Source organism: Bos taurus, chromosome 17 (genome assembly GCF_002263795.3).
Source record: "Bos taurus isolate L1 Dominette 01449 registration number 42190680 breed Hereford chromosome 17, ARS-UCD2.0, whole genome shotgun sequence".
Lineage (NCBI taxonomy): Eukaryota > Metazoa > Chordata > Mammalia > Artiodactyla > Bovidae > Bos > Bos taurus.
Window position 1 is genome coordinate 24,088,483 of NC_037344.1, and position 12,918 is coordinate 24,101,400.

General features: G+C 35.6%; 1 protein-coding gene and 1 pseudogene across 1 annotated transcript; both read left to right on the forward strand.

Annotated features, from left to right (window-relative positions):
* Positions 1–2,576: 2,576 nt before the first annotated feature.
* PABPC4L (poly(A) binding protein cytoplasmic 4 like) lies at positions 2,577–7,685 on the forward strand. The gene has a single exon (XM_005217585.5). The coding sequence runs from the start codon at positions 3,367–3,369 to the stop codon at positions 4,477–4,479; it is 1,113 nt and encodes a 370-aa protein (XP_005217642.3). The 5' UTR covers positions 2,577–3,366; the 3' UTR covers positions 4,480–7,685.
* A 1,710-nt stretch (positions 7,686–9,395) lies between these two features.
* The window catches only part of LOC784179 (alpha-enolase-like), a 34,425-nt pseudogene continuing 30,902 nt past the window's right edge, over positions 9,396–12,918 (forward strand).

Below are 12,918 nucleotides of genomic sequence, written 5' to 3' on the forward strand. Positions count from 1 at the left end.
ATGGAGATATTTTCAGAATATTTGAGGAATTAGGAAGACATGCAAGTTAGCAATATGCAAACCTGCAACAACTGGGTAAGGAAAGTATAAGGCAATTAACATTGGCAGTATCAATTGTAAGTCAAAGTCTATCAAAACCAATAAATTCATGCCAAAATTAAGTACAAATACATGATGCATATGTTAAATAAATTGTTTCCATAAAGGAAAAGTAATCAGTGTCAGCTGGACTACTGAGAGAAAAAAAGTATTGATGAAAACAGGGCTCAAGGATAATAGAATTTAGATAATCATAGGGGAAGTATGTATTTAGAAGAATTAACTGTATGTACATATAAAAAATGATGAATTAGCCTGACAGAAGATGTATGTAGCTAGGATAGAATTGATACTGCACAGTTTTGGTAGTCATTTGTTATTTTTTACTGAAATCTTATGAAAGAATTGTTAGTAAGATTATGCTAGCAGCACAATGCACACTGCACTGCCATATAAATAGGCTGGCATATAAACAAAAGAAGATGAATGGATAAAACTTGTGCAATAATGCACAAGGAGATGAGGCAAGAGCAGTGGTAATGGGAATAGAAACAAAGGGCAAAGGGTAAAAGACATCCTAAATTAAGAAATTATTGAATCAACACAACTGACAAAATGATGAGATTTAGAGAATTAAAGAGAAGAAAGAATCATAGATGCTTAAAAAATGCTTACTTTGTTAAAACATAAAAAATGAAAGCAGTGTAATGAGTACTATAAATAAGAAGCATGATTGGTGGTCATTTAACAAATTGAAGTTTGTACCTTTCGCTTGTATGTTGATTAGAGACAAGAAATTGAAGACTAAATTTTAAGACTAAACCGGAAACTCTTCTTCACTTTTCACAAAATGTTTATGAAGATTACACTAAAGTAAAATGGAAAATAAATGAATTTTTGAAATATTCTGATATCTGCTATAGCTAAATTATTTAACGAAGAACTAATGTGATCTTAGGCACTTTTCCTAGAAATAAAAAGTCTTAGCAAATTCTCAGGAAATGTACACTTAGAAACTTTCTTTTTTTAACAGACCTGATAATACTGAATATGGTGACAACTTTTATTTACTTTGAACAATGCCAAATAGTGTCTGAATTTTTTAAGTATGTGCTGGTATCCACTGTTGGTATCTACCACCTATGTCAGTGGTCTTTTTTTCCTTTTTAATTGCACCTAGAAGATATATGGTTGAAGAAAAGATTACTTTATTTGAACAATGATCCTACAAGAGCACACATATCAGAATAAATTTCACAAACAAAAAGCAGTAATCAGGGTTAATTTGGGAGTTATCATAGAATCATTATTCAACATTAGATAAGTTAAAAGCAATTTGGATTTTATAGTGAAAATCACCTTCCAATTTAGTTGTGTGTGTGTTTAATATATCACTGAGAATTTTGTCAGTATCATTATCTCTTGAAAGAAAAAAAATTTTTTTTCTAGCCCTTAGAGAAGACACCAGCATGCGGACTCATTCATTTAGCCTTAAAGTCTTGTTATTAAGAGTGTAGCTCAAAGACCAACAGAATCTGCATCACTCAGGGGCTTTTTGGAAGTGTAGAGTTTCTAGTTCATTCCAAATTACTGAATCAGAATCTGCTTTCATTCTTCTGCATTTCTATGTCCATTAAAGTTTGAAAACCATAGATTATATAAACCAATCCACACAATTCAGTTTTGCAGGTAACATTCTTTAAAATGAATGATGATTCTAATTTAATGTTTTACAGAAATGATGTTAAGGAATTTTTTAACTAGAGGAAATAAAACCGATGTTACCCAAAGCCTATTCTCTGCAAGATATTGTGTTAGACATTTCCAAATCTACTAATTCATTTAATCTTTACATTTAATCTGAGGTAAGGAACACTATTTCCATGTTTCCAGGCATGAAAACCAACGTCAGATTAAATATCTCATCTATTCCACGCAATGGATTCTTTCAGTAAACGCTGAGCACCTCATTTCTCCAAGTTAAGCCAGGAAATAAAACGAGTTTATGGTCCCTACTGCCATGGAATGTACAATATATTTAAATTAGACAAACTCCAGGAAAATACAAGGTAGTGTAACTTTCTAAGAGTGAAAACTGAAGTTTTTCAAAAGTTGTACAGGGGAAACTTTTGTTTGGAAAGAGCATCTACACAGCTTTGTCAAGCTGCCCCTGAACAAAAGAAGGCATGTAGTTTAGTAAGGGATCCAGGGGGCAGTTGAGGCTGAACGTGGAAGGAATCCCGCAGAACTTTGTAGAACAAGGTACGGATGTTGGATCTCATCCAAGAGTCAAAGGAAGCCACTGGACAGTTTGAAGTTAGGAAGTGACAAGCCCAGATCCACACTTGGCAAAGCTCCCGCAGTCAGACTTAACGCCAGGGCCAGCGGGCGGGTGGGTTTATTAGGGCCACTCCCCTAGGCTGTCTTTTCTCCACCCTGGTCACCGCCTCCTGCTCCTCAGCCAAGCCTTCGGAGGCGGGTGGGAAGTGAGCGAGAGGGGCGGGTGGGAAGAAAAACATTCTCCAAAAATATTAAAAAGAAAACATCCCCCTTGGCAGCGAGTGCGCGGGAAGTTGAGCGCGCGAGTTCCGGGCTTCCCGTCCGCCCCGCGCCGTCCGCATCCCGGGTGAGCCCCCAGCCCCTGCTCGGCCTCTGCAGCCCACCGGGCCGCGGCCGTCAGTCCTTCCGTCCATCCACCCCGTCGATCTGTCCGCCTCCCCATCCCCCACCCGTCCTTCCCAGGGCTCCGCGCGGGGTCTTCAGGGAGGAAAACGGCCGGGATCGGTCAGGGCGCGCGGAGCCCCCGGCCGCGCCCGGGCGGCGCCGCCAGCACGACCCGGTCCCGGGCGGTTCGGGGCTCCGGGGCCCCGCTTTCGCCGCCGCGCGCCGGGTCCCGGGTCGTTGCCTCAGCGGCCACTTGTGGAATTCTTCCCCGGAGGCTGTAACTTTAAACTGGCTTGAGCAAGGCCTATTTTTATTTGGAAACCAGCGACCAGAGGGCTGAACCAGAGTGGAGAACACTCAGATGGAAGGCCAGCCCCGCCACCTGAAGATTGCTCACAAACTGGCCGGGAAGGACAGGCTTGTCCTGGGAGCCTTTCTTTGACATTTCAAAGTTCTGTCACTCCTGTACCAGGATGGGCCGGACTGGCTCCTGAGGGGTTTTGGAATGAGGATGATGCCTGAGCTTGGGGAGCCGTACGTGCACCCCAACACTGAGCCTCAAAGCCGTGACTCAGAGGCCACCACGCATGAGCCCGGGCCACACTCCTGCAGAAATCACTCCAGGAGCTCTTTAGGGACCGGCTTCTGGTGGTGAGGAGCAAGATGAACATAGCAGCCAAGTACCGCCAGGCCTCCCTGTACGTAGGTGACCTCCATGCGGATGTCACCGAGGACCTGCTGTTCAAGAAGTTCAGCGCCGTGGGCCCCGTGTTGTCCATCCGCATCTGCAGGGACCTGGTCACCCGCCGCTCCCTGGGCTACGCCTATGTGAACTTTCTGCAGCTGGCGGATGCCCAAAAGGCCCTGGACACCATGAACTTTGACCTGATAAAGGGCAAATCCATCCGTCTCATGTGGTCTCAACGTGACGCCTACTTAAGGAAATCTGGAATTGGGAACGTGTTCATCAAGAATCTGGACAGATCCATTGATAACAAAACCCTTTATGAACACTTTTCAGCGTTTGGGAAGATCCTGTCCTCCAAGGTGATGAGTGATGATCACGGCTCCCGGGGCTATGCATTCGTGCACTTTCAAAACCAGATTGCTGCAGACAGGGCCATCGAGGAGATGAATGGGGCACTGCTTAAGGACTGCAGGCTGTTTGTTGGCAGATTCAAAAGCCGCAAAGATCGAGAAGCCGAGTTTCAAAACAAAGCCCATGAATTCACCAATGTTTACATCAAAAATTTCGGAGATGAGATGGATGATGAGAGACTAAAGGAAGTTTTCAGCAAGTACGGCAAAACCCTGAGTGTTAAGGTTATGACAGATTCCAGTGGAAAATCCAAAGGCTTTGGCTTTGTGAGTTTTGATAGCCACGAGGCTGCCAAAAGGGCTGTTGAAGAAATGAATGGAAAGGACATAAACGGACAGCTGCTTTTTGTAGGCCGGGCACAGAAGAAAGCAGAGCGACAGGCTGAGTTAAAGCAAATGTTTGAGCAGCTGAAACATGAAAGATTTCGGCGGTGCCAGGGTGCGAAGCTCTATATTAAGAACCTGGATGAGACCATTGATGATGAAAAACTGCGGAGGGAATTTTCTTCATTTGGATCAATTAGCAGGGTTAAGGTAATGCAGGAAGAAGGGCGAAGCAAAGGGTTTGGCTTGATCTGCTTCTCCTCTGCGGAGGAGGCCACTAAAGCAATGACGGAGATGAATGGCCGCATCTTAGGCTCCAAGCCACTCAACATCGCCCTGGCCCAGAAACCCTAGGAGAGGAAAACTTTCTGCATCAGCCAGTGTGTGCTGCAGACTAAGAAATGTTAGTGATCTCTGCCTGAATTCTCCTCAGTCAATTTTAAATTCCAGCTGATGGCTGGTTAGTTAGTAAACGTTGTGGTGGAAAGTTTTGTATACAAAGCTATTTATTTTCCTTTGGAGAAAAAATAAGTGAATCTTAGAACCTTGGTTCTTTTTACAGAGGAACACCATGTAATTATAATATGGTATATGTTTCCAATTTTGATACAGTGTTCATAGTAATAAGTATAATTAGATATATTTTTACTACATTTTGAACCAACTGAAGTGTGGTAATTACTTGCGTTTTTTGCATACTTTTTCTTATTTTTATAGTATTGCTAGCTTTAATTTCTTCCATGAAAATATGCTCAAAGTAGTTCTTATACCTAAGCATTGCAAAGTAATTTATTTTTATAAAAAGAAACTTTCTAATCTCTCATCTAATGTTTTTAAAAGAAACCAAAGTTTAAAAATTCCTACTACAAACTATCTAATTTCATTTTGAATTAATGTTTAAAATAGTAGAAAATCATTGAATTTTCTTTCGGTTTTTATCCTGAAATGATTGTTTTTCTGACGGCTAAAATTAATGATGGAATTACTTTAGTGTTGACTACAAATCTGCTTTATAGGATATTTTACTGTTATTTCCATTGATTGATATAATTCAGGTGCTTGCTGGTTATCAGATTTGTGACTTGAGTAGTAAAACCTTAACTTTTACATTCCTTAAGTTATAACCCTGTATCAATTCAGGTCAAAAATTGGCCTTTGTATACAGCATAAAATTATGCCTTAAGTTTTGATTCAGGAACCAATATTATGTAAGTCATATATAGGGAACATAGAAATTTTGTTTAACAACTGTGTTTTCTAATCTCTGTTATATGTTGTTCCATGTAGTAATACTATCTCAGGGTTCAGAAAAGTAAAACTTTCCTATTTTTATGACCTCCATGTCCCTTTTATTGGACTTTAAGAGCTTTGTAACCCATTACAGCTCACTTTTAGCTTTGATTAATCAGAAGCTCACTAACTAATTTTTTGATAAATTGAAGTTACATCACTTAGCTTGTTGTCCAGAATAATTTTGATTTCAGTCCCATTTCCAGACTTTTCTTCTCTCCTGCCTTTCCTTTATATGATGTGGTTCCTCTATACTTTTTAAAAAGGGTTTTATTATACTGACTTTTACTGTGTGCTATTTGAAATCCAGTTTGGAAATAGATGCAAGAGTTATTTACATTTAACTAATTACTTTTAAAATTCTGATTCTCTCATACCAAAGGTGTCTTAGAAAATAGTTTTGCTGTTTTGTTTTTTTTTCCCTCTGCTTAGTTGCTCCCTGAAACCATATATCCAAGTCTTGTGTTTCATATATTACCAGTACAGTATTACAGAAATATTAAAATGTTTTACTTTGGCAATACTTTAGCTGTGAAAGAATGAGAAAACCTGTTTCTGTTTATTTTTCTATCAAATATATGAACATTCATTGCACATTTTCTAAATTAAAAGTATCTTTTAGACAATGAAAAAATTATAGCAACATGTAATGCTACTGTGGAGACAGATCTTCTGTTAAAATATGTTGCATCTCCTCCCCAATTTTTTTCTATACTTATACACATAATTTAACAAAAATAGAATCATACTTATAAACCTTCTTAAAACTGCTTACCTAATTTGACAGTATGACACAGTCAGCTTCCATTTGTAGTTGGAAGTAAGTATTTGCACTATAATTTTAACAATTTTTTTATCTTCCTTTTAATGTTTGTACCATAATGTGACAATTTTCTCTTGATAAACATATAGGTTCCTAGATTATGTCTTCCATTTTCCTTTTTTTGTTCTATCATAAACAACTTGGAGATAAACACCCTTGCAAACTCATATATGCTGATATATATAATTAATTTATTAAGAAAATATGTGATTCATTGGAATTAATATTTAAAATGACAACAATTTAAAAAGTAATTTTGATAAATATTACCCAAATGCTGTTCAGAAACTTGTGCCACTTAACATTTCCACTGTGAAAAAAAAAAAAAAAACCACATTTCCATTGTGAGTAGGACTGCTCATTTCCATATGCTAAGAGGGATTTTGCTTACATTGTTGTCTGATTCAACATGATATGTAAAAACAAAATATTTCATGATTATTTATTTTACTACTATATTACCTCAAAATTTAAACAGCATTTCTTGTAATTACTGAACATTTGTATTTTCATATGTTTGTAAATGATGTTAGTTTATTTTCATGATCTTAATGTGTTTTCCTGTGGGGGTGTTTTTTATTTATATGGAGTTGTTACACTTCTTTGCCCTGATACTTTCATCTTGTTTATAGATTTGAGGGTCATTCCAAAATTAAATTTTTAACCTCAAATTTTTCAAACTCTTACTTTGGTGGCTTTAATGTTATATTTCAAAACACTTTAAACACCTCAAATATACAAACCCCCCATACACACATACAATTCATATGTATTGTCTTCTATGACTTTCAGAGTTTCATATTTTCAATACTTTCTAAGCAAAGCTTTTGTGTATACAGTATCTTATTCACAGCTTATACTCAATATTTTTTAAAGTATGTTGCTTTTCAACTCTATTAACATATTTTGGTAAATCCTGATTTACTATACAAGTGTATGTGAAATCCATATGCCAATTATAATTATTTAGCTCTTTGGATTACTGTGTTGAGAAGTATTTACCTGCAAAGCAGAGAGCTTTTAAGAAAGGGTACCAGGCAACAGGACTGGAAACTGTAGTACACATATCAAGCCTTGACATCTTTTTCTGGAAAATCCATTTTATAAAAATGTTCACATATTTGAACAATAGTTCACAGTACTTGTAAATGGATTATCAAGATAATATCAGGGAACTGCATTCTCTTCTCACATGTGTGAGGATTTAATAGGGCATAATGTGAGTTGTTTAGGTGAATTGTGGCTATAGTTTCATGACACAGTAATATGCCATTTTAGTAAAAATTTCTTATTTTTAATATTTACCTTAAGAAATGACTGTCAGTTTACAAAAAATCCTTTAGATTTTTATTATTTAAATTTTTATTTTTCTAAATTTTGTGTGTGTATGATGCTATCAAGTTCTTGTGACACCAGAGATTCAGGCATTAAAGAAACTTTACTCTTTTTAAGTCCAAGTGCCTTGATAAATGAGAAGAATCTTCACTTTCTCATAAGTATTCCTGTAAAAGCTAATTTCCATAGAGATGCCTTAAGCCACTGCTTCTGCTCTCCCTTCTCTGTCCTCACACACGTTGCCAAGTTTGTTATACAGATGTCTGCTTGTACAGCCAATTGAATAAATATGTGCCTTTTGAAATTTTATTTTTTAAAATTTTAAGTTGATTTATAGTTGGTAAAAATAAGCTTTTTAAAGTGGTTTAGAATTGATATTTTCATGTTCTTAACATTTGTATAAATCCATTGAAAAGAGATCAAATAAAGTCTGGATCTTTCAATGGTGTCCAAAATTCTCATGTCCAAAAATTAGTTTTACTCTTTTATTTTTAAGTATTTCTGATTTTCTAGCAATCAGTTTCTCATAAGAGTAAATTGAAAACAACTTTCATTTTTAAATGAAGATACTCATTCATATTTTATGTTTTAAAAGACCAATTCTCATATGAACTAGTATTTGTTTTTAATTTATTCATAATTATGGGACCATGGTTGAAAGAAACCTCTAAGTTTTCATGAGGGACTATTTTAAAGACACTTTTGAATTTAATTGTTAAAGCAAAATTTAGCTAATATTTTGAGAATTTTGAATTAGCTTACTTGTATTATATTTGGGAAATGTACATCATAATGTAATTTTTTAAAGTAAATAATAAAATAATACATCAAAAAGATAATTTTTAAAATATAAAGGGTCAAACAAATTAAATAACCTCAGAATATCTTTGGCTTCAAGTAAGAGAAAATCCAACTCATATTAGAAAAGGAAATTTTATTAAAATATTCAGACTTAAGGTATTTTCATGCAAGGTATAAGAAAACATCTATATTGGTTCTAGAGTCTTTTAGCTCTTCACCCTGTGTCTCAGCGTCATCATCAGGGAGAGAGTCAGGATGTTTACAAGAATTCCTGTCATCACACTGAGACACAGTAACATTCATAGTATAATACCTTTCCTAGAAACCTTTTAACAACTTTCTCTCTCAGTTCTCATTGTCCATTATTGATATGCATATTCTATAAGATCTGCCATTAGGATTAAGAAATAAGTCAACTTTCTGTGCAGAATGGGCTTATGAATGAAAGAAATTCCAGTAGGAATGGAGATATTAATAGGCATATGCGTCCACTAAACCCTGTATTTTTTTTATCATTTATATCTAATTTTTAATTTCAGTACTTACTGGATATTTTCTCCTGCTAACATTAACTTACAGTTAGTTCTTAAAATTTCTCCCTGCAAATCATTTTCAACACTTGAGTCAAACTCACCAGTTTCTTCTCCCTCAGATTGTATAATCATAGGGACTAAATTGTGCAATATATTCGGTATAAAATTGAATTCATTTTTGTTTAATAATGGGAATTGTGTTTTCACATGTCATGCTTTATTAGATCTAAATTAGGCATCTATTGAAAATTTTACTGAAAAGTTCAAATTCAATTTAATCACCCCAGTGGGTTTTCAACCTTCCCAGGTGGCACAGTGATAAAGAATCCACGTACTGATGCAGGAGACGTGAGAGACATGGGTTCAATCCCTGGGTCGGTAAGATCCCCTGGAGTAAGACATGGCACCTCACTCTAGTATTGTAGCCTGAAAATTTTATGAACAGAGGAGAATGGTGGGCTATAGTCCATGAGGTCGCAAAGTCAGAGATGACTGGGCATACTACATACAATGGGTTTCCACCAAAAATAATTATCAACAGATTACAAATGATCAAGAATATTTCAAATATAACTGCATTTAATAAGGTATTAGTTTCTTGAGCTCTAATTTAGTCTAAGTCAAGTATATCTTCATGTATGTTAGTTAAAATTTTAGAATCATACCACCAGAGGGAAAGAATTTACTTTGTATCACCAACTAATATGATATTCTGTATAAAGAATGTTTAAAAAAAATTCCCACTGACAATGTAATAGAAAAATCTTGAAAAATCATCTACAAAGTTGCTGCTAAGTCGCTTCAGTCGTGTCCAACTCTGTGGGACCCCATAGACAGCAGCCCACCAGGCTCTGCCGTCCCTGGGATTCTCCAGGCAAGAACACTGGAGTGGGTTGCCATTTCCTTCTCCATTGCGTGAAAGTGAAAAGTGAAAGTGAATTCGCTCCGTCGCGTCCGACTCATAGCGACCCCATGGACTGCAGCCTACGAGGCTCCTCCATCCATGGGATTTTCTAGGCAAAAGTACTAGAGTGGGGTGCAATTGCCTTCTCCGATCTACAAAGTTAGGTGCCTACAAAATGGCCCCAATATATAAAATAAATCTAAGTAATACAAACCTAAATGGATGGGCACTCATTTTCTTTACTAAAGAATTTATATTAGATCCTTTAATACATTAAAATTGTCAGAATGAACAAAACTGGACTTATCCAAACTTTGCAGTTTAATTTTTCCTGTATTACACAAATTTGGTATAACCTCTCATTTTAACTATGCACTGTAAGAAAACAAAAAACAGAGGTACTAAATTCCGAATTACACATTTACTTGTATTTGAATCTTTTAAGATCAGATTATTTTGTAAGTTTATTCAGAGGAAGTATTTATAGCTCCTTTTTGTTTTTGTCTAATGGTCAGGTCTAAGAGTTTATAAAATATTTTTAACTATATTGAAGTTCCCCTGAATGACACAATTGAACCCATCCATTAAGAAAAGAAAAATGATCCTCTTAGTAGCATTCTTTGTCATAGAAGAGGCTTAGCTTCTGAGAGATATTGGCAGTTGAGACAACAATGTCACATCAGAAGTTGTTAACCTGTTCATATTTACATCACCTTAGATGTTAAAATTATCCCTGGTTAAGTTCTGCCAAATGCTAACAGCACATTTGAGTTCAAATGTAGTGTCACTAATATGGAGGATGTTATTAATTTTTTTTGCATACAGTGAATATTGGTTATGATTCACTGTGTTGTATGTGTGTGAATTTTTTTAATTGATGTTTCCAATGGAATATTCTTATCTCAGAAAACCATATCTGACAGTGTGTTTTGAATCACAATTTTGATTTACATTCCATTTCATTTTGTATGTGTGCCAGTGGCATACCAATACACCACAATTATGACATATTGCTAAATCTAGTTCCTTGAAGTTAAAATAAGCCTTTACAATAGTAATTCCAGCAAATCTTTGTTAAGCAAAAAAGTGCCTCAATTTGAATGCAAGTCAGATGTTAGAATTATTTTGACACATCATTATTTTACTGAATTACCAAGGGAATTGTTAGTAATAATAATCTAGTATTATCCACTACTCTATTCACTTATATTTTATGCATAGTACTGAGGTTGCATGGTTATTTCATTTTCATTTTAATTTACTATTTAATTTTTTTAACCAAAATATATTGCAACTCTCATAGCCATGTCACATGTAAATCTTTACCATGCCTAATACATGCAATTTTTTTTGGGGTCCTGGTGTCTCTTTTTGTCCTATCCTTATGCTATGATTTCTCTTGGTCAGTTTGCTAGAAAGAAACCATTCTTATTTCAGTTTTTTTAAAATGTCATCCTAAACCCTGACTCAAAGCTTTAACTTTTTCTCAGATAGTATGCTGTCTGTTACATGGAGTAAAAGAGATCTTCTAACTGGTTAATTTAAAAAAAAGAGAGAGAGCAGGATTTATTGCCAGATCAAAATAAGTAAGAGCTCTTCATTTGAAAATGAAGTATTCTTTGCTTTGCTTTTCTTTTTTTTTCTTACAATGGTTAAGAAAGGCTTTCTATAGGCTGTTACACTATAGAGGCAGCAATACCTGTTTTGAAATTAGGCCATATGGCATATTGTTGTAGGAAGAAAAAAAGCATTTACAAAAGGTCAGGGAGGCTCATCTTCAAACATTTAGAATGTTATTTTAAAATATTTTATTATTATTATTTTAATTAACTCATTCTCCTCCCTACCTATTTTTTCCCCCCCCCGCATTTTAGGGCATAGATTGGATATATTTCTTAGTGGGATATCTATTATTTTAGCAGAAACATGTGATGGAAACTGTCCTGCCTTTGTAAGAGAAAAAGTAAAGCAAATCATCAGTTCTTAAAAAGAAAATATTGGGTAGAGAAATAACATTTGGTAGCAAATCATTACATCTAAATGAAGTCTATTATTAGGGATGAACTTGGGAAGTTGAATGAATGACGGATGCAGTTTTGAAAATTATCATGTCCTCTTAGACTGAGTTATAAATCACATATCATAAAAGTATCCATTTGCAAATGTATGACTCATTGGTTTGTAGTATATTCAAAGGGTTGTGTGAAATCACCTTTATCCAATTCCAGAATATTTTTTATCATATCAGAAGAAACTTCATATATCCACGAGCAGTTAATCCCATTTTCTCCTCCTCCTAGAACCTAACACAAATTGATATCTCTAGAGTTTGCCTGTTGTGGACATTTGATGTAAACACTATCATATGTTACCTTTTGTGTTTAGGTTCCTTTGCCTAGCTTAATGTTTTAAGATGTTCATATTGCAGCTTATCAGTAGTCAGTTCCTTTTTATGCATGAATATTATCTATTTATATGGATATACCACATTCTTCTGGGCTTCCCTCATAGCTCAGCAGTAAAGACTCCACCTGCAATGCAGGAGACATTGGTTCAATCCCCTGAAGAAAGACATGGCAACCTATTTCATTATTCTTGTCTGGGAAATCCCATGGACAGAGGAATAGGCTACAGTCTATGGAATCACAAGACTTGGAAATGGCTTAGTGACTAAATCACTACCACCACCACGTTCTTTTTATCCATTCATCTTTTATTGTATAGTTAGGCTGAAATATAAACAGATCATGGGTTGGATGGGTGAGAGCCCAGATTACGGCTTTCTTGTTGTTGTTGATATCTAAAAGCTTAATATTTTCCATTTAGATCTACAATCTACCTGCCAGTGTCATGTAGTCTTTATTACATTGTAATCTTTATATCAGAACAAATCCTTTCATCTTGTTATTCTTACTAAAGATTTACTTGGTTATTCTTAGTTATCTGATTATTCACAGAAAAGAAAAAACACAACTTGTGAAGTTTCATACATCTGTTTGTGCACATGTATGTACCTGCATATAAACACGTATTCCTTTTGGGAATTCATTGTGATCATATTGATTCTGAGTTGAAAGCCTACTGTATTGTCTTCTATCTCATGAAAA